The sequence below is a fragment of the Myxocyprinus asiaticus genome, chromosome 29, assembly GCF_019703515.2.
Source record: "Myxocyprinus asiaticus isolate MX2 ecotype Aquarium Trade chromosome 29, UBuf_Myxa_2, whole genome shotgun sequence".
NCBI lineage: Eukaryota > Metazoa > Chordata > Actinopteri > Cypriniformes > Catostomidae > Myxocyprinus > Myxocyprinus asiaticus.
In genome coordinates this window covers 45242686-45266037 of record NC_059372.1, presented here as the reverse complement: position 1 = coordinate 45266037, position 23352 = coordinate 45242686, and the positions used below count along the sequence as shown (strand labels likewise).

General features: G+C 40.9%; 1 protein-coding gene across 1 annotated transcript in view; it reads left to right on the top strand.

Annotated features, from left to right (window-relative positions):
• Nucleotides 1-23352, top strand: part of LOC127419663 (neural cell adhesion molecule L1.1-like) — a 165426-nt gene that overhangs the window by 132631 nt on the left and 9443 nt on the right. The window contains exons 25-27 of the mRNA XM_051661231.1: nt 11008-11154; nt 11234-11365; nt 14525-14597. Coding sequence (XP_051517191.1) covers nt 11008-11154; nt 11234-11365; nt 14525-14597 — 352 coding nt within the window. The remainder of the gene's footprint in view (nt 1-11007; nt 11155-11233; nt 11366-14524; nt 14598-23352) is intronic.

The window sequence follows — 23352 nt, the reverse complement described above, 5'->3', positions numbered from 1 at the left end:
ACTCTACTTAATAAAAACATTGGAGTAAGTAAGCCATTTGATGTTTCTTTCTTATATTAGTGGACTGACTCGCTGTTCAGTGACTCAATTGTCTGAGGAAGCTGGGTGCCATTTTTGTTTCTTTTTGCGTTGAGTTTGTTTTGTAGAATGACACTCCAAGAAACTTTTGCATAGACGGAAGATCGCTTTTACACTGAAGTTCCCGGCCAGATTGAGAATGGACACTTTGGATGACCGCAAAATATCTACATGCTCACATAAAGGACGTCTGTGGCAGCGGAGGCGTGGTCAAGTATCCGTCCGGAGAGAGAGAAAATGGTAAGGGCGCTTGCACCTGAGCTAAATTATGTCTCTAATTACAGTGAGCACGGGGAGAGCGGCATAAAAGAGCCACACAGCCAGCAGATGAGAGAGAGAGCCTGGGCCCCCAAAGTCATTATTGTGAAACTGATTATTATTGTGACGCTGAAAAGACTATTATTGTGAAGCTAAGAATTTATTTTTCTGAAGCTGAAGAGATCAGTGTGGTCATTAAAAGCCTTACCTGTGAGTGGAGTAACCTGCCTCCCGTGTCCTCCTTATCGACTGTCCTTTACACTGGTGCTGAAACCTGGGAAAAATTCTTGGTTGAAGATGTACGGAAGTTGCCCCGTAGAGTCCTCCTAGTTGGCTGAGATCCTCCAATCCCCCGCTGGCCTACATCAGAACCACCAGCAAACCCTGCTTGAGCTCCGGCAAGACCAAGATCGCCAGTTTGTGGAGCTCCTACAAGCTCAAGCAGAGGACCGGCATGTGATCCGGAGCCTCCTCAGCCAGGAGGCGTCCCCAGCCGTGACCCCGGACACCCATACGCCGTTACCCCCGCCTGCGTTACAGAAGATGGGGACGGCGGACGACCCTGAAGCGTTCCTGGATCTGTTCGAGCGCACCGCCGAGATCTGGGGCTGGCCGTTCGGCCAGTGGGCGGCCCGACTTATTCCGCTGTTGTCTGGGGAAGCCCAGCTCACAGCTAAAATGGTGAGGGTGAAGTGTGCACGGGGATATTCACAAGTATCCTGTGGTGACTCTTACGATTAAATTCTGGGGGGAAAAGCATAGAGTGGAGGCTGCGGTTAGTTCCCGCCTCACCCATCCACTGATTTTGGGGACAGATTGGCCTGATTTTAGAAATTTATTGAAGGGAATTTGTGCGGATGGGTCCTGCACTAAATTAGGGAGATGTGAAATGTGCGATACTCTGGCAGGGGAGGCAGAGCCAGGGCCATCCTCGACAGCTCCACATCATAATGACGAGAGAGGGGGAGAGGCTGTAGCCCCTCCCCTTAGGGAATTCTCTGAGGGAGATTTCCCTTTGGAGCAGTCACGAGACAAAACCCTCAAACACGCCTTCGACCAAGTCAGAGTCATCGATGGTCAACGACTCCAGCTGGACATTGCCCTTTCATACCCCTATTTTGCAATTATAAATGAGAGGTTGTATAGAGTGACGCAGGACAAAAGAAGATACAACCCAGCTTTTGATACCACGGAGCCGTCGGGAAGTGGTCTTCCAGGCGGCTCATTATAATCCCATGGCAGGTCACTTAGGAGAAAGGAAACACTGAACCGTCTAATAGCCCGTTTCTATTGGCCGGGCATTGGCGGCGATGTCCGCAGGTGGTGTGCAGCATGCCGCGAATGTCAGCTGGTTAACCCACTGGCCACCCCAAAAGCGCCATTGCGCCCTCTTCCGTTGATCGGGGTCCCCTTTGAAAGAATTGGAATGGACCTTGTCGGACCATTAGAGTGGTCAGCACGCGGACATCGCTTTGTATTGGTCCTAGTGGACTATGCAACGCGATACCCGGAAGCAGTGCCTCTTCGCAACAGCTCAGCACGCAGTGTTGCAGAGGCACTCTTCAAAATAATCTCCCAGGTGGGGATTCCGAAAGAAACCCTCACTGATCAAGGCACAACGTTTAAGTCACGGACACTACGCGAGCTGTATGAATTATTAGACATTAAATCGATTCGCACCGGCGTGTATCATCCACAAACAGATGGCCTGGTGGAACGATTTAATAAAACCCTTAAAAACATGATTCGTAAGTTCGTGCACAATATGCTAGAAATTGGGATAAATGGCTCGACCCCCTGTTATTTGCAGTACGAGAGGTTCCGCAAGCCTCCACTGGCTTCACCCCATTTGAGCTGCTGTATGGGCGACGCCCACGCGGTGTGCTTGATGTATTGCGAGAAGCCTGGGAGGAGGGACCTTCAAATAGTAAGAATGAAATTCAATACGTTCTTGATCTTAGAGCAAAACTCCACACTTTGGGACAACTAACACAGGAGAATTTGCTCCAAGCTCAAGAACGACAGCACCGACTGTATGACAGGGGAACTCAGCTAAGGGAATTTGCACCGGGAGATAAAGTGCTTGTATTGCTTCCCACATCGAGCTCTAAATTACTCGCCAAGTGGCAAGGACCCTTTGAGGTCACAAGACGAGTGGGGGACCTCAATTATGAGGTTAAACGAACCGAAAGAGGGGGCGCACGTCAAATATTACCACCTCAACCTCCTGAAATTGTGGAGGGAGGCAGTCCCTGTGACGCTGGCTACGGTAGTTCCGGAGAGGGCGGAGCTCGGACCTGAGGTGAATTCAAAACATAAACAGTTCACCCTGGTCACTTGCGGAGACCACCTCTCACGAGTCAACTCGCGGAGTTTGCCAGGATGCAACAGGAGTTTGCAGATGTATTCTTCCCTCTACCATGTCATACGAGCCTCATTCAGCACCACATCGAGACCAAGCTGGGGGTCGTGGTATGTAGCCGCCCCTACCGATTACCCGAGCACAAAAAGAAAATTGTTCAAAATTGTTGATATGGGGGTAATAGAGGAATCCCACAGCGATTGGTCCAGCCCGGTTGTTCTAGTCCCTAAGAGCGACGGGTCTGTATGGTTCTGTGTGGATTATAGAAAAGTCAACGCAGTGTCTAAATTTGACGCGTATCCAATGCCTCACATTGATGAGTTGCTCGATCGGTTGGGCACTGCTCGATTTTATTCGACATAGGATTTGACGAAGGGTTATTGGCAGATCCTCTTGACACCAATTTCCCGTGAAAAAACAGCCTTCTCCACACCATTTGGATTACACCAGTTTGTGACACTTCCGTTCGGTTTGTTTGGAGCCCCGGCTACGTTTCAGCATCTCATGGACCGAATCCTCAGACCGTATTCAGCTTATGCCGCTGCCTATTTGGATGATATCATCATTTACAGCAATGATTGGCAGCAGCACATGCAACATCTGAGGGTGGTTCTGAGATCGCTGCGCTGAGCGGGACTCACAGCAAACCCAGAGAAGTGTGCGATTGAGTATGGAGTATGGTATCTGGGGTTCCACTTGGGTCACGGGCAGGTGCATCCCCAAATTGATAAGACAGCAGCAATTGCGACCTGCCCAAGGCCCAAGACCAAAAAGGGGGTGAGACAGTTCCTGGGGCTGGCTGGCTATTATAGAAGATTCGTACCTAACTATTCAGACGTCACCAGCCCGCTGACTGATCTCACTAAAAAGGGAGCTCCAGACCCGGTCCAGTGGACGGAGCAGTGTCAGCATGCGTTCACACAAGTTAAAGCCGCATTTTGCGGGGGGCCGCTTTTACATTCACCCGATTTCTCTCTCCCTTTTGTTTTTCAGACGGACGCTTCAGACAGAGGGCTGGGTCCGTACTCTAGCAGGTGGTGGAGGGGAAGGAGCGCCCGGTGCTGTACATTAGCCAAAAGCTCACATTGAGGGAAACTAAGTACAGCACCGTAGAAAAAGAATGTCTTGCCATCAAGTGAGTGATCCTCACTCTCCGATACTACCTGTTGGGGCGAGCCTTCACCCTCTGTTCAGATCACGCCTCACTCCAATGGCTCCACCGCATGAAAGACACCAACGCGTGGATCACCTGTTGGTATCTGGCTCTTCAGCCATTTAAATTCAAGGCGGTCCACAGAAACGGGGGGGGGGGGTTGAGTGGTAGGCAGGCCAGATGCCTCCCCAGCCTGTGTCGGGCGGTAGTGGGGGTGTGGTCAAGCATCCGTCCAAAGAGAGATAAAGCGTTAAGGGTGCTTGCACCTGAGCTAAATTATGTCTAACACCGGTCTCTAATTACAGTGAGCATGGGGAGAGCGGCATAAAAGAGCCACACCACCAGCAGACGAGAGAGAGAGCCTTTGGTCCCCAAAGTCATTATTGTGAAGCTGATTATTATTATGAAGCTGAAGAGATCAGTGTGGTCATTAAAAGCCTTACCTGTGAGTGGAGCAACCTGCCTCCCGTGTCCTCCTTATCGACTGTCCTTTACAACGTCTTTTATAAAGTTGACGGACTAAGTCATGGTGTATTTTTTTTATTATAATTTTTTTACGTGGCCTCCGAGTGAATTAGACTCGCTCAATACACACTTGATCATCCGAGGAACCGGGATGCCTATTTTGTTTCTTTTCATGCGGGTTCCGCCTAGTGGCTGGAGCTTGTTTTGTGGAGTTACACTGCTTCGGGACAGTGTTGTGGAAGAATATGTTCATTCTTTGTGCTTATGCCTCCTGTTGGCTGGAGTTTGTTTTTGTGGAGTATTTTTGCAGGACATTGGAATGATTACGTCATCTGCTGCATTCATAACAGCTGGCTTACTGAACACTTGTCTGTCTGTCCGAGGAAACTGAACGGCTTTATATCAGCTGGAGTTTGTTTTGTGGAGGAACACACCTTCAAGACAGTTCTGTGAATTAATCTGCATGTTTTTTGTGTTTGTTCTGCCTGTTGGCTGGGGTCTGTTTTGCCTGTTGGCTGCGGTCTGTTTTACAAAGTATTTTCTGTTATGTAATTTTGCCTCACAAAATTTGTGCGGAAGCACCGGACTTGAGCAATCAGATGGCAAAGTTGTCGCGGGGACTCTCGCATGCATACATGGACCTTCTGAGTTTGGAGGGATCGACACCGGTTGGTGCTGTCATGTGCAGGGTTAATGCGCACGTTTTTCTTTTTTCTGTTTGTTTTGTTCGGGGGGAAGTTCAGGGTTTGATTGTTGCACTAATGGGGAATGTGGTCTGTATAATCTTGTTTTTGACACAATTTTTTTTTTTTTCTTTCTTTATAATATCAATATGTCATATGTTATTATGAGTAGGTTATCTCTCTCCACATGGAATGTCAATGGGTTGGGGCACCCCATAAAAAGAAGGAAGGTTATTTCTTAAGCGTAAGAAATATGATATAGTGTTTCTTCAAGAAACACATCTTTCCTCGCAGGAAGCTGAAACATTTGGGAAGATATGGGGTGGTTTTCTTTAGTGCAGGCTCAAGCAAGTGTAGGGGAGTCATTATACTGATAAATAAACATTTACAATTCAAATGTCTTAAACAGTGTAAAGATAAATTAGGAAGAGTCATTGTTGTTTTAGGAGAAATTCAGGGGCAAAATCTGACAAATCTTGGTCTTGCAGATATCTGGTGACTTTTGAACCCATCTGGTAGGGACTATACATTTTTTTCATCAGTCCATAAGATTTATTCTAGAATAGATTTTTCTGAATGAAATCCCTCATTTCATCTGTTGTTGATTGTTCATTTGGAAACATCTTAGACTCAGATCACGCCCTGGTGAGTTTAGAGATGTTGCCACATACAGAGAAAAAGAAATCATATAGTTGGCGCTTTAATGTATCCCTTTTTCAAAATACTGATTTCCAACAAATGTTAAAGACTGAAATCAATGTTTATATGGAGACCAACTGGTCCTCAGTATCCTCTGTGGGCATGGCTTGGGAGGCACTTAAGGCAGTTATTAGGGGTCGGATCATACAGTATGCCTCATTCACCAAAAAATCCAAAGCACGTGAACTTGTGGAGTTGGAAGAGAATATTAAAAGTGCCGAGGCAAAGCTGAAGCGACGAATGTCATCTGATGGCCTCAGAGAATTGACCCATTTGAAATACAGATATAATACTATTTTGTCGCGGAAAGTGGAGTTTTGGTTGTTCAGGGCAAGACAGTCATACTTTGAGTCGGGGGACAAAGCAGGGAAGCTTTTGGCTAGATATATAAATCAGAGAGTGTCTTTTTCTACCATTCCCTCAGTGAAATCTGCTGGTGGTGAAATATTTACCTCAGCCATTGATATTAATAATGCTTTCAAAGAGTTCTGTCTTGATCTCTATAGTTCCACGTCTTCGTCTACTGAAGAAGATTTTAGAAAATTTGTGGAACCATTAGAACTCCCTAAATTGACAACTGAGCAAAATATTTCTCTTGATTCTGAGATATCAGAGGAGGAGCTTGACAAGGTAATTAAGGCCTTGCCTACAGGCAAGGCTCTGGGGCCAGACGGTTTTGCCGCTGAATTGTTTAGATCTTATGCTACAGAACTGGCTCCACTTTTGTTAGAAGTTTAAATGGAATCTTCAAAGAATGGAAAGCTTCCGCCAACCATGACACAAGCCCGGATCAGTCTGATTCTTAAAGGACAAAGATCCAAGCGAGTGTAAGAGTTACTGTCCAATTTCCCTGATCCAGATAGATGTAAAAATGTTGTCAAAAATTTTGGCTAACCGATTAAGTAAAGTTATGACATCTCTTATACATATAGATCAGGTGGGGTTTATTCGGGGCCGTAGCTCTTCTGATAACATTAGGCGTTTCATCAATATTATGTGGTCAGTAGCGAATGATCAGTCTCCGGTCACTGCCATCTCACTTGACGGCGAAGTGGCATTTGATATGGTAGAATGGGATTATCTTTTAAAGATTTTGGTAATGTATGGGTTCGGTAGTACATTTATTGGTTGGATTAAGTTACTTTATAGATACCCTGTAGCAGCGGTACAAACAAATGGATTAATTTCAGATTATTTTACTCTGGATAGGGGCACCCGGCAGGGTTGCCCTCTTTCCCCATTATTGTTCTGTCTTGCACTGGAACCATTAGCAGCCACGATAAGAAAGGAGGATGATTTTCCAGGGGTGCTCTCGGGAGGTGTGGCGCATAAGCTTCTGCTTTATGCAGATGATATTTTATTATTTGTCTTTGACCCTTGCCTCCGCAGAATTATTAACTCTTTTTCCAAGCTCTCAGGGTAAAAAGTCAGTTGGTCTATATCCGAAGCTTTGGCTTTGACAGCATACTGTCCAGTAACGGCTTTCCAGCCGGGTGCCTTCCAGTGGCCCAAACAGGGCATTAAGTATTTGGGGATTTTATTCCCAGCAAATTTGTGTTAATTTTGACCCTCTAATAAAAAGGTTTTTGAGCGATGTGGGCAGGTGGGCTTCATTACATTTATCAATGATTGGGAAGGTTAATGTTATTAAAATGAATTGTATTCCAAAATTTATCTACCTGCTACAATCTCTCCCTGTTGATGTTCCCCTCCCTTATTTCAAGCAATTTGATAGCATAGCGAAGTCCTTCATTTGGAATGGTAAGCGTCCCTGATTGCATTTCAATAAGTTACATAGGCCGATTGACAAAGGTGGGCTAGGCCTACCCAAGATTTTGTTTTATTACTATACATTCAGTCTCAGACATTTGGCTCATTGGTCTCTTCCACCTAGGAGAGCCCCTCCCTGGTTTGGTATTGAACAGGAAGTTCTTGCCCCTATTAAACTAACCAGAGAAGTTAAGTCACACCCCGTTATTTCGCCTGTACACTCGGTATGGACAAAAGTGTCCAGAATGTTTAAATCAGACATTTATTTAAATGTTGCCTCGAGCATATGGCAGAACCCAAGATTGTGTATCAGTAAGTCCCCTTTCTGCTGGTCGGAGTGGATTGGGAGGGGGGTTACTACACTCGGTGATCTAAATGAGAGTGGAGTGTTGAGATCATTTGAAAATCTGGCTCAACATTTTGGGATCCCTAGATCTCAGTTTTATAGATATTTACAGCTGAGCCACCTGCTTTGTTCTGTCTTTGGTAGTAGCACACACCCCCCTAAATCAGCAGATACTCTAGGAGAGGTGATTACTGCTTTTGGAAAAGGTCATGAGGCATCAGTGTATTACTCCATGTTAATTCAGAGTTAGGAGGACGGAGCTTTAACCTCTCTTAAGAGAGTATGGGAGAAAGACTTGGTATTGGAGGTGGGAGTGTGGGCTAGGATTCTTAAAAACATTAGGCCTGCATCTAGAGATGCAAAGTCTTGCATTGTCTTATGCAATTTAAAATTTTACATCGATTCTATTGGACCCCCTCTAGATTGTATAGGCTTGGTCTTAAAGACAAACCCACCTGCTGGTGATGCCAGTCGGAGGATGGAGACATTGCCCATGTTTTTTGGTGGTGTGTTGAGATCCAGAAATTCTGGCTGAAGGTTCAGAATTTTGTGTCTGATGTGGTAGGCACTCGGGTTTCGTTTTGCCCCAGACTTTGTGTTCTGGGCGATGGGGCGGTCATTGATGTGGGGGATAGTCATATAGAGAATTGGGTTCTGACCTGTGTGATGATCGCCAGGCAGGTTATTTTGAGGGGTTGGAGGTCAGCTGGTGCGCCCCCATATCCGGAGTGGTGCACGGAGGTGGGGAGGGTGGCAGCTTATGAGGAGGTGTCATGGGGAAGACGGTGTGGCTTGGATTTGTTTATTCGGAAATGGGGCAGGTATTTGGAGTTTTTGGAGGGCTCTCAGGTGGGGTGTGGAGAGAGTATTGTAATATAGTTAGCATGATTATTATGTGTGTGTATGTATGTACGTGTATGTATGTGTGTGTGTGTGTGTGTGTGTGTGTGTGTGTATATATATATATATATATATATATATATATATATATATATATATATAAAATGTATATGTATGTATGTATGTGTGTGTGTATATATATATAGTGTGTGTGTGTCTGTTTGTTTGTTTGTTTTTTGTATATATTTACTTATGTTTGACCACAGGGTTGTTTTTTGGGGGGGCAGGGTTGTGGAGGGGGAGTGGGGGTTGTGGGGTTTAAATGTTGTTTTTATATATATATATATATATATATATATATATATATATATATATATATATATATATATATATATTGTTAAATCATACAATACCTTGTTATTGTATGATTTAATAAAAAATGTTAATTACAAAAAAAAAAAAAAAAAGATCCCATAATATCAAACTTGTACTTTTGTGAATATTGTTTAGAATATTATAGTGGTGGTTCTTTTAATGGAAGATGCAGTTCTCTAATACTTGAGACACCCAACTTATCAGAGAGCTTTTTTTGAATGTTGTTCATTCTGCATACGAGATGCGGATTTGTGTCACTTGATATCGGAGCCTTTTTTATTTCTAACTCTTCTTAAATAGATAGTTTTGTGCGATAAGAGGTTATAGGTATATAGCCTATTAGTTGTTAAATATATGAGCTCAGTTTTCATATATCCCTATGAAACACGTCTGATGGTGGTCTCGTGGACATAACACAAGCTAATTATCAGGGACTAAAAATAAAATGTTTTTCTTTTGATTCCTTCTGAACAGAAACTTTATTTTTTTGTTCCAGTTCAGAAGTTCTGCAGCCTCCTTTCCAAATCGTTACTGGTTAGAACAAAATAAAAGAACATTTAATAATGTTATTTTTAAAATGACTGTACTCTGCTCTAAGGGTGGGTGAAATACCAGTTGCCATGTTGTCAGATCTCACAACAGAAACAAGCAACCTGGTCTGGAAAAACAAACTCAAAATAAGCCTCTGGAAAAACAAGCTCAAAATAAGCCTCTTGCCTCGCCAAAATAAGCACACAAAAAAAAGCTATTAAATTATTCCCGGTGTGGTGGATTTATCAGTATAGAAATCATAACAAGCATACAGTTAATTAACAGTTAAGTATAATTATATTTACAGATCTGCTTCTCAATCAAGACCCGGTTGCATCATATCTGCAATGATGCATCATATCTAAGAATAATTTAGTGAAGACATGGAAAGTAGTGATAAATGTACTTTTTAACCTCTATATTTTTCCTTATATTTGGATTAACCGTGCATGTATATGTAGTAATTATACATAGTTGTTTAAAAGGTCTTCATTCACAGAATGCAACATCCACAATGGACAATTATGCAAAGAAATGTGTGATGCAGTGGTTTCCTTCAGGATCAAAGCACTTGTTTCATTTTTATGGGCAACATTAAGTGGTGTAGTTCCAAAAATATACTGTGATAAACCCTTTGGCCTTTAGTTTCATGAAAAAATTATCGGAACAACATTAACCGGGTATAACCAGTTACCAGCATTTAAAAATAATGTTTTCACTCCGGAACAATTGAAAGTCACTTTGTTCCTATTTTCGGTTATGTTCTGCAAAAAATGTAGTTTGCTTTCAGTTTTCGATTTCGTTCCTTGAACCGTTTTTAGTCCCTGCTAATTATTCATGGCAAACTCACAGGCTAGTCTACCTGCCACAGTGGCTGACCACTTTTTCAGCTATTTTTGTTTCAGAAGTATTTTTCCCATAAATGTTTTCCATGAAGTATTTCAAATTATGTAATTGAATTAAAAACCATAGAAAAAGCTTTAAATCAATAGTTTTATAAGTATAGAAACAATACAATTAAAGTTCATTGCAAAATTTTCAGATACATGCAAATATATCAGTAGTTTGAGAGTATAGGGAGACTGACTCGATTGCGTCATTCAAAGTGCGTCATTGGAGTGGGCAGTCGCTGCGGGGCTCTTTTGGTGCACTTTGTTGGCCGCGACTCACTGATTGGTGGATTTTTCTCTTCAGGATCAAAAGTAGTGTAGTTCCTTACCAGGAATTGCAATAGGAAGTCATACTAACGCAGACTAATGGCTTTAACATTTCTGTTTTTAAAGGCTTATAATTTATTATTAAAAATCACTTTGCCTAAGGAGAAAATGAATGGGATTTGTACACCCAGAACCAGACTGTTATGCTCTATATGTCCCCACCCAAATTTTTAAATGAGCCAATCTCCCATGCTGATCTCATGAATGATGATATTGTGTATGCGTCATAGGTGGTGGTGCATGGGAGGAGTCGGAGCAGGTAAACTCCACACAGGCGTTCTATCAGCTGCAGGGTTTGTATCCGGGCACATGCTACCATCTGCAGATCCTGACTGGAAACACATCACATGACTGGGACTTCCAGACTAAAGGACCAGGTACAGTCACAGCTGTCTGTGGGGTCAGTATGTGTTATCACTGATTTCTTGCTCTCATGTGCTTTTGTGTGTATCTCAGAGCTGGCGGAGCTGCCCAGCGGGTTTGCCACTCAGAGTTGGTTCATTGGCCTCATCAGTGCTGTAGTTCTGCTGCTGCTGGTCCTTCTCATTCTGTGCTTCATCAAGAGAAGTAAAGGAGGGAAATACTCAGGTAACATCAACACACACACACACAGGCGCCTCGGGATCGGAATTGTAGTTACATTTAACAACTCTGGTTCCAATTGTAATTCCACTTAGTAATTCCTGTTCCTTAACAATTCCATTAATAACTTTTAGTACATTTTTTTCTACCCTTTTCTCCTTAATTTGGAATGCCAAATTCCCAATGTGCTCTAAGTCCTCGTGGTGGCGTAGTGACTCGCCTCAATCCGGGTGGCGGAGGAATCTCAGTTGCCTCTGTGTCTGAGACCGTCAATCCGCACATCTTATCACGTGGCTTGTTGAGCGCGTTACCGCAGAAACATAGCGGAGGTTTCATGCTATTCTCCGCGGCATCCCCACACAACTCACCACATGCCCCACCGAGAGCGAGAAGCACATTATAGTGACCACAAGGAGGTTACCCCATGTGACTCTACCCTCCCTAGCAACCAGGCCAATTTGTTTGCTTAGGAGACCTGGCTGGAGTCACTCAGCATGTCCTGGATTCGAACTCGCGACTCCAGGGGTGGTAGTCAGCATCTTTAATCACTGAGCTACCCAGGCCCCCCAACTTTTAGTACTTTTGAGAAACTGGTGCATATACTAGCTTTTGTTTATATGTATTATTATGGAGCCAGAATGATCTCAAAAAGTATATATTCACAAAATACTATTCTCAAATAGTATTTATTGACATTTCAAATGTCATGACTGATTGATAGTTGAAGGTGATGCTGTGCTTGATTAAACAGTTTAATATATTCAGATGCAATGTGTTGGATGTGTAAACCCTGAAATTTTGTTTTATAATTTTGTGGAGCTGGTTCATTCAATGAGTTTCATCATTTCAAAAATGGCTGTAATTGAGGGGATGCACAATGTTAGTCAATCATAACAGTGGGCATTTACGTTAAAGTTTAAAGGAGGCGCTTAGGCCAAAACTGAGCGTTTCAGACAGAGGGTCAGAGACAGGGTGGAAAATGATCATATATTACTAAATTATTACTGTTTTGGTGCAAAAAAACTTTACTAACATTATCAGTGGACCTCAGGGAAGGTAATTAAATTGTAAAAAAAAAAAAAAAAAAAAAAAAAAGTATGTGATGACCCCTTCAACGACACTCACTGAGCACTTTATAAGAACACCTGTACATCTACTTATTCATGCGATTATCTAATCAGCCAGTCATGTGGCACCATGCAGATACGGGACAGGAGCTTCAGTTAATGTTCACATCAACCATCAGAATGGGGAAAAAATGTGATATCAGTGATTTAGACCATGGCATGATTGTTGGTGCCAGATGGGCTGGTTTGAGTATTTCTGTAACTGCTGATCTCCTGGGATTTTCACACACAGCAGTCTCTAGAATTTACTCAGAATGGTGCCAAAAACCAAAACATCCAGTGAGTGGCAGTTCTGCAGACGGAAATGCCTTGTTGATGAGAGAGGTCAACAGAGAATGGCCAGACTGGTTTGAACTGACAAAGTCTATGGTAACTCAGATAACCACTCTGTACAATTGTGGTGAGAAGGATATCATCTCAGAATGCACAACACGTCCAGCCTTGAAGCGGATGGGCTACAACAGCAGAAGACCACGTTGGGCACTTTATGAGGACCATTGTGTTCCTAATAAAGTGCTAAGTGAGTATAATTCACATTCACAAAATACAGTCCACAGTTGTGTAACCAGATTCACATTCACAAATGAAAAGTGATGACACAACTTGCCCCAAAAGACACACTATGCTGAAGACACAATATGAGACTACTTGTGTAATTGAGTTGAACATACAGTTGCTGTATTAACATCTCACCTGATTGGCTAAGGAAGAAGTACCTTTTACAAAAATGCCCTTTTGAATCAAAAGCTGGCAGGAAAGTCTCAAAATATGTGTGATGTTTCACAAATGCAGTATTCAACAATTAATTAGTACATGTAAAAACATTAAAACATTTGTGAACACACCTGTGTATTATGAATCATGTTTCAGATTTGTGAACTATATTTTGTGAATGTGAATCTGGCTACGCAATTGAGAATAGGAATTACTGTATGTTATGAATTTGTGGATCGTATTTTGTGAATAGATTTTTTTTTTAGATCATTCAGGCTCCATGTTGTATAAACAGAAGTATTACAAACAATACTATTTTTGGGAATGTATTTTTTGAAATACCATTTATTAAACCAAACGCTGTTGTGTGTACAACCAGTCAGTAAATACACTGATTTAAGTTTCACTAGCCTGAAGTACAGTGTTGGGTGTATCCGATTACAAAGTAATTAGTTACTGTAATCTAATTACTTTTTAGTCAAAAAAGTATTACAAAAGTATTACAAAGCATAACAATTTAATTTCTTGTAATCAGATTACAGTTACTGACTTTCAATTAAAGTAAATACTTTTAAGTACATTACTTGCGCTAAAGTAATATGTCATGTAAAGTACATTTAAAATATGAATTCATATGTATGTCTGTAAGCATTTTAGTGACACCTGAAGGGAGTATGACAATGAAGAGGAGGAAAATAAGGGAATTTTCTAGGAAAAGTGATTTTTAAAGTAACTTAACAGTAAAATAATTGGTAATGTGATTACTTTTTAGATTGAGGAAACAGTAAAGTAATCCGATTGAATTTTTCGAGAAGTAATTTGTAGTAGATAACTTATTTTGAGTAACTTACCCAACACTGCTGAGGTACACAACACTGTAACATTTCTTGGTTTATTTCAAGTCAGACATGACCACAGTAATGCAGTTAACTGAGTGAATAAGATGTTAATTCTGTAATTCAGTTAGTGAGTGAGTCCTTTAAGACTGATTCATCTGTGACTCATTTGTGAGTCGTTTTGAGCATTTCACTAAAAAGAACTGGCTCATAAGAGATGTGTTGTCTGTTTATTATCTTAATATTATTTGACGGCACCCAGTCTTTGTCTCTCATCACATTCAAATCAGAGTGCAAAATAAAAAGAAATTTTTTGTTGTAGTAATGTACCGTAGATTCAGTAGTGGTGAAGGAAGTCAAATGATTTTACTACAGTATTCCATCCATATCAAGAAGAATGCACATCCATTGAACCATCTTCAATAATTATTCAGTCCATCATGAATTTTCAAATAAAGAGAATGTTATTTGTATTTGTTGTGTTGCAGTGAAGGATAAAGAAGAGGGTCAGGCAGAATCTGGAGCTCGCACAATGAAAGATGACGCGTTTGGAGAATATAAGTACGTACAGTTAGCCAATCGCATCACATTACAGTGAGAATTGGTAATATATGTACCATTTTTAAAGAAAACATGAGTGAGCAGGCAAAACACATTTATTTCTTATGGGGTTCATATTCAACTGTAGGTTATAACAGAATAGCACAATCATAAAACAAAACATGGCAACAAAGAAAAAAATGAAATGATCCCTGTTCAAAAGTCTGCATACCCTTAGTTCATAATACTGTGTATTGCCCCTTTAGCATCAATGACAGTGTGCAGTCTTTTGTAATAGTTGTCTATGAGGCCCCAAATTCTTGCAAGTGGTATAGCTGCCCATTCGTCTTGGCAAAATGCCTCCAGGTCATGCAAAGTCTTTGGTCATCTTGCATGAACCGCACCTTTGAGATCTCCCCAGAGTGGCTCGATGATATTAAGGTCAGGAGACTGTGATGGCCACTCCAGAACCTTCACCTTTTTCTGCTGTAACCACTGGAGGGTCAACTTGGCCTTGTGCTTAGGGTCATTGTCGTACTGGAAGGTCCAAGAGCGTCCCATGCGCAGCTTTTGTGCAGAAGAATGCAAACTGTCTGCCAGTATTTTCTGATAACATGCTGTATTCATCTTGCTATCAATTTTCACAAGATTCCCCGTGCCTTTAGAGCTCACACACCCCCAAAACATCAGTGAGCCACCACCATGTTTCACAGTGGGGATGGTATTCTTTTCACTATAGGCCTTGTTGACCCCTCTCCAAACATAGCGCTTATGGTTGTGACCATAAAGCTCTGTTTTGGTCTCGTCACTCCAAATTACAGTGTGCTAGAAGCTGTGAGGCGTGTCAAGGTGTTGTCGGGCATATTGTAACTGGGCTTTTTTGTGGCATTGGCACAGTAAAGACTTCTTTCTGGCAACTCGACCATGCAGCTCATTTCTGTTCAAGTATCGTCGTATTGTGCTCCTTGAAACAACCACACCATCTTTTTCCAGAGCAGCCTGTATTTCTCCTGAGGTTACCTGTGGGTTTTTCTTTGTATCCTGAACAATTCTTCTGGCAGTTGTGGCTGAAATCTTTCTTGGTCTACCTGACCTTGGCTTGGTATCAAGAGATCCCCAAATGTTCCACTTCTTAATAAGTGATTGAACAGTACTGACTGGCATTTTCAAGGCTTTGTATATATTTTTATATCCTTTTCCTCTTTATAAAGTCCCATTACCTTTACGCAGGTCTTTTGACAGTTCTTTTCTGCTCCCCATGGCTCAGTATCTAGCCTGCTCAGTGCATCCACGTGAGAGCTAACAAACTCATTGACTATATATACACAGGCACTAATTGCAATTTAAAAAGCCACAGGTGTGGGGAAATTAACCTTTAATTGCCATTTAAACCTGTGTGTGTCACCTTGTGTGTCTGTAACAAGGCCAAACATTCAAGGGTATGTAAACTTTTGATCAGGGCCATTTGGGTGAGTTCTGTTACGATTATGATTTGAAAAGGAGCCAAACAATTATGTGATAATAAATGGCTTCATATGATCACTATCCTTAAAATACTTTTTTGCATGATCAGTCATATTTTCAAAATCAATGCCAAAATTTCACAATTTCTGCCAGCGTATGCAAACTTTTGAGCACAACTGTATATAAAATATGTTTATCATGGATGTGGTAAATTCACAAAACCTGTCAATAACTTTTTCACCCCAAAAGAAAGAAATTATCAATTCTATTTTGCATAAAGGAAATGAAGGACCATTAAAACATTTTCCATAGTGACATTATTTCATGACAGGTTAGAGTTTTTTTGTTTTGTTAATTAGTATCATATAATGCTTTTTTGAAATGTAAATCAACTTAAATTAATGGCAGAACAGCAAGTACTACCATGATGTATATAATAATATTTGTTTTCACATGACAAATTTGTCTATTTGTAATATATTTATATATTTATTTATACATTTATATTTATATATAAATATATTTTCTTATTTTTTCCTCTTTTTGAGATGAAATATGACTTGGACATGTTCTTGACAGGTTTTGAGATTCACAAGGACACTGTATTGTAAAAAATGACCACAAATCCCTTCATAACCCTCAAGAGACTTCATCTATTAAAGGTGCACTTAGTCATTTTTTTGTTTATGTTGTGTTGGCTAATAGCATCTTGGACTTAGATTGACACCTCCTGGCATTTCTGCTCACATTCTCTTGTGAGTGGACATAATTTCGACCAGATTTATTTAACAAATATATTCATTTATTTAGGGGTAAAATATTTTTTGAGGAAAAAAATAACTGAGTGCAACTTGTTTTATATGTTTACAATCCTGAAAGCATGCTAACATGCCTGCGAACTCATTATAGCTGATTTCTCTTTCCTGTTTGATTCTCCCTGCTTCCATGCTCACACACAGATCTCTGGAGAGGTAAGACCTGCACTTACTTACTGACTTTGGCCTGAAACACACCTTAACAGATGCCTTAATAAAAAGGATATGAAGCATGCGGTGCTGTTGTAAATACTTAACGTGTTTCTGTGGCAGTAACAAACCTCAGTACTCTGGGTGGCAATAAAGTTACCTTCAAATTGCATTAAATTAATTTGTTAATTAGTTACTGGAATCGAATGACTTTTTTAGTCAAAAAGTAGTGTAAAATATTACTTGTAAAATTCCTGTTATCAGATTACAGTTACTGATCTTCAGTTAAGTTAATTACTTTTAAATACATTACACAGGTTGCACATACAGTATCTCTAAAATATTTATGTTGAATACATTTAAAACATAACAGAATTATGTAAATATGTGCTTTCTTTTTCTGTGACTGCTGAAGGGTGTACGCCCTAACAAATCATTATAAGGGAGATTTGTACGGTGCTGAGTGTACGACTTATGTGCAATATGAACGAGAAGGAAATACTGTACAGGCATTATTTTGAATTTGTTGCATGGAAAAACAAACTTCTTTTAAAGTGTTTTAGAAAATAATTTAAAAGTAAAGCAATTAATCATTTTATTACTTTTTGGATGATGTAATGATTAAAGTAATCTTATTACAATTTCAGTGATGTAATTAGTAATTTGTAGTGGAATACTTTTTTGAGTAACTTAACACTGGTTATTACTCAGATAGCAATAAACTTGTCAACGGTTTAACTGACTTTAATCACTTTAACAGCAATATTCTCTCCATACTGTTTGTCCACCAATTTGTCCATCAAATTTGATTTTATCATTAGTTTTCATTCTATGACTGCATGTTCTTTCCAGTGTTTGCTAGTTTCAGTTTTGTTTTTCAGTATGTTTAATTTTAGTTTTAGTTTCAGGTTGCCAAAGTGTTAACTGATATCATGGGAACACTTTACAAAGCTGTTCCCTTCGTTAAGGGATTATAAAGGGGTTTATTCATTAATAATAATTAGTTTACCCATGTATTATATATCATTGATGTGTGGTTCTAGCAAAATGCTTAAAAAGGGTAACTTTCATTCAATACCTGCCAAATAGTGAGCAATTTACCTCACATATTATAAATGCTTAACACTGGTCATGTGACGCCATGTGAGGTTCGGACGTCTGAATGCGCACTTTACTAGTTTTAATACTTTTTAGGTCATAAACCGGTGAGATTTGATACACCCTGATCCTTAACTGTTCTAGGAAGACAACATGTCAAAGAATTCAAAATCCGGGGCCTGGGTAGCTCAGCGAGTATTGATGCTGACTACCATCCCTGGAGTCTCGAGTTCGAATCCAGGGCATGCTAAGTGACTCCAGCCAGGTCTCCTAAGCAACCAAATTGTCCCGGTTGCTAGGGAGGGTAGAGTCACATGGGGTAACCTCCTTGTGGTCGCAATTAGTGGTTCTCGCTCTTAATGGGGCACGTGGTAAGTTGTGGTAAGTTGTCTCCGCAGTGTCATGCACAACGAGCCACGTGATAGGATGCGCGGATTGATGGTTTCAGAAGCGGAGGCAACTGAGACTTGTCATCTGCCACCGGATTGAGGTGAGTAACCGCAGGTCACAACAGTGGAGGATCTCGAGAAACGGATCGATTATCTGGAGTCATCAGAGAGGGAATTAGCTGCTAATCCGCTATGACCAAGGTGGATTTGGAGGGCATCTGGGAGAAGTTGGAGGATTTGGAGAATCGTAACCGGTGAAATAATGTCCGAATTGTTGGAATTCCTGAGGATGAAGAAGGTCGGGATATGGTGAAATTCCTGGATGGGCTCTTTCCGAGTCTGCTCGACATTACAGACCATAAGCTGGAAATCGAGCGAGCTCACAGGGTTCTGGCTCTGCGATCCGCTGAGGGAGACAGGCCCCGATCAATTCTGGCCAAATTTCTGAGATCATCCAATAAAGAGCTCGTGTTATGCAAGGTGAGGTGTAAAGGAAGGCTTTCTTGGAAGAACCACAGCATTTTCTTGTTGCCAGACTTTGTGAATTTGACGAGGGAAACGTGATCGATTCAAGGAATGCAAGAAACTCTTACATCAACAGAAGGTCGCTTTTACACTGATGTTCCCGGCCAAATTGAGAATAGATGCTAAGGATGGCTGTAAAATATTTACATGTCCCTAACAAGCGATGTCCTTCATAAAGTCAATGGACTAAGTAAGTTATTTTGTGGTACTCACATTACAGCCGAGTGGACCTAGTCACTGAACATTCACTTGACTGTCCGAGGAAACTGAGCACCTTTTTTTGTTTCTTTTTGTTCTGGTTCCGCCTAGCGGCTGTAGTTTGTTTTGAGTAGTAGCACTCCTTCGGGACAGTGTTGTGGATGAATCTGCATGTTCTTTGTGCTTATGCCTCCTGTTGGTTGGAGTTTGTTTTGTGGAGTATTTCTTGCAGGACATTGGAGTGATAGGGTCATTTGTTGCACTCATGTAGCAGTCGAATGGGTCGGCTCACTGAACATTCATTGGACTGTCTGAGGAAACTGAACGGCGTTTTTTTTTTTTTTTTGCTGGTTCCGCTAGCGGCTGGAGTTTGTTTTGTGGAGGAACACACCTTCAGGACAGTTATGTGGATTAATCTACATGTCCTTTGTGCTTATTCCACCTAATGGCTGGAGTTTGTTTTATCTTCTGTTGTATAATTTTGTCTCACAAAATTTGTATAGAAACACCGGACTTGAGCAATCCGACGGTAAAGTTGTCGCGAGGGCTCTCATAGGCATACATGGACTGTTTGAGTGCACAGGGTTAATGCGCACATTTTTCTTTTTTCTGTTTGTTTGGTTCGGGGGGAAGTTTGGGGTTTGATTGTTGCACTAATGTTGGAATGCGGTCTTTATAATTTATTTTTGACACAATCTATTTTTTTCTATTATGTCAAAAAGTCAAATGTTAATATGAGTGGATTGTCTCTCTCCACATGGAATGTGAATGGGTTGGGGCATCCCATAAAAAGAAGGAAGGTTATTTCTCTTCTTATACGTAAGAAATATGATATAGTGTTTCTTCAAGAAACACATCTTTCCCCTTAGGAAGCTGAAAAATTTGGGAAGATATGGGGTGGACATGTTTTCTTTAGTGCTGGCTCAAGTAAGAGCAGGGGAGTCATTACACTTAATAAAAAGTTTTTTGAGCGATGTGGGCAGGTCATTACATTTATCAATGATTGGCAAGGTTAATGTTATTAAAATGAATTGTATTCCAAAATTCATCTACCTGCTACAGTCTCTCCCTGTAGATGTCCCCCTCTCTTATTTCAAGCAATTTGATAGCCTAGCAAAGTCTTTCATTTGGAATGGTAAATGTCCCAGATTACATTTTAACAAGTTGCATAGGCCGATTGACAAAGGTGGGCTAGGCCTACCCAAGATTTTGTTTTATTATTATGCATTCAGTCTCAGACATTTGGCTCATTGGTCACTTCCACCTGAGAGAGCCCCTCCCTGGTTTTGTATTGAACAGGAAGTTCTTGCCCCTATTTCTGCATTGCAAAGCCTTTCTATCAAACTAATCGGAGAAGTTAAGTGACACCCTGTTCTCACATTTGCACTCGATATGGACAAAAGTGTTTAATTCGGACATTTATTTAAATGTTGCCTCAAGCATATGGCTGAACCCAATTATGTATTAAGTCCCCTTTCTGCTGGTCAGAGTGGATTGTGAGGGAAGTTAATACACTCGGTGACCTATATGAGAGTGGAGTGTTGAGATCCTTTGAAAATTTGGTTCAACATTTTGGGATTCCCAGATCTCAGTTCTTTAGGTATTTACAGCTGCGCCACCTGCTCTGTACTATTTTTGGGAGTAGCATACACCCCTAATGCAGCAGACACTCTGGAAGTGATGATCACTGCTTTTGGAAAAGGTTATGAGGCATCAGTGTATTACTCCCTGGTAATTCAGAGTCTGGGGGACGGAGCTATAACTTCTATCAAGAGACTATGGGAGAAAGATTTAAACTTGGTATTGGAGGAGTGAGTGTGGGCTAGGATTCTAAAAAACATCAAGTCTGCATCTAGAGATGCAAGGGTGCACTTTATGCAATTCAAGATTTTACATCGATTCTATTGGACCCCCTCTAGATTGTATAGGCTTGGTTTTAAAGACACACCCGCCTGCTGGCGATGCCAGTCAGAAGTTGGAGGCACAACCCATGTTTTTTGGGGGTGTGTTAAGATCCAAGAATTTTGGTTGAATGTTCAGAGTTTTGTGTGATGTTTTGGGCACTCACATTTCATTTTGCCCAAGACTCTGTATTTTAGGTGATGGGGCCGTCATCAATATCGGGAATAAACACATAAATACATTTCAGGAGTGGCTTACGAAGAAGGGTCATCTTAAAGACTGGGAATTTTGATTTGTTTGTTGGGAAATGGGGCAAATATTTGGTGTTCTTGGAGGGCTCTCGGGGTTGGGCAGTGGAGAGAGAGGTGTAGTTATTGATGTATGTGATTATTTTTTATTTATTTTTTATTTTTTTTGGTTGTTTTTTGTGTGTGTATGTGCTCATGTGTGACCACAGGGGTGTTTGTTGAGGGTCGGGGTGGGGTTGGGGACTGGGAGGGGGAGGGATGGTAGTAGGGGTTAAATGTTGATTCTGTGTATATATATATATATATATATATATATATATATGTTTTGCTTTTCTTTGTTTGTTGTGTGAATCAATCAAAATGTTAATCACAAATCAATCAAATCAAAATAAATGCTTAACACTAATTCAACATTAGTAACCTATAAAAAATTTACCTTAATATACCTGAATGCCTGAAGCCTTTATTAAGGAGCTGCCAACATGTACATAAAGTTCAGTATGGTTTAATCAGGTGTTCATATATGATAAATGCTGTGAATGAGCATGAAGACCTGAAAAGTGTTTTTGCAGACAACCTTAGGTAACTAGGACTAGGTAAAACCATACTTTTAACATCAACGTGACAAGTGACAACAAAAGTGAGTTAAGACATTACAGTAATGAATATGAATTAGGGTATTTTATGTTTTTGATTAATACAAGTATGAATAAGTGTATTTATTAAGGATTTTTTTCAGATTAACATTTTTTTATTGATTCATATATTAACAAATAAAAGCAAGAACATTTACAAACAGAATCAATACTTAACCACCTCTATTACTACCCCCAGTCTCCAACCCCACCCACAAGAACACCCCAGTGGTCCCGCATGATTACAGACACAAAAAAATAAATATAAAAAAATAAAGATATTTGCTCCACTTTCCTATAAACAAGTCCAAATTACCCAATCCTCTAGATATCCCTTCTATCCCTTCCCATCTCCGCACACCACTCTGGAAATGATGGTGCTCCCTCCGACTTCCAACCCCTTAAAATTACTTGTCTGCCAATCATAACACTTGTCAGAACCCAATTTTCTATAAATTTGTCCCCCAAATTTATTACTGCCCCATTGCACAAAACACAAAGTCTGGGGCAAAGTAAAACCCGAGTGCCCAAAACGTCACACAAATAACTCTGAACCCTCACCCAAAAATCTTGAATCTTAACACACCCCCAAAAGACATGAGTTGTGTCTCCAACTTCTGATTGGCAACGCCAAAAGGTGGGTGTGTCTTTAAGACCAAGCCTATATAATCTAGAGGGGGTCCAGTAAAATCTATGTAAAATCTTAAATTGCATAAGGTGAACCCTTGCATCTCTAGATGCAGACTTGACATTTTTTAGAATCCTAGTCCATACTCCTTCCTCCGATACCAAATTCAAATCTTTCTCCCATAATCTCTTGATAGAAGTTAAAGCTACATCCCCCAGACTCTAAATTAGCAGGGAGTAATACACTGATGCCTCATGACCTTTTCCAAAAGCAGTAATTACCTCTCCCAAAGCATCTGCCGCCTTAGGGCCCCCCCACCCCAAGGCGGTTTTTGGGTGTGCTACTCCCAAAAACCGTACAGAGCATGTGGTGTAGCTGTAAATACCTATAAAACTGAGATCTGGGAATCCCAAAATTATTACCCAAATTCTCAAAAGATCTCAACACTCCACTCTCATACAGGTGTAGTAACCCCCCTCACAATCCACTCTGACCAACAGAAAGGGGACTTATTGATACATAATTTGGGGTTCAGCCATATGCTTGAGCCAACATTTAAATAAATGTCCGAATTAAATACTGTGGCCACTCTTGTCCAAATCACATGCAAATGTGAAATAATGGGGTGTGACTTAACTTCTCCGGTTAGTTTAATCGAAAGGCTTTGCAGTGGCGAGATAAGGGCAAGAACTTCCTTTTCAATACAAAACCAGGGAGGAGCTCT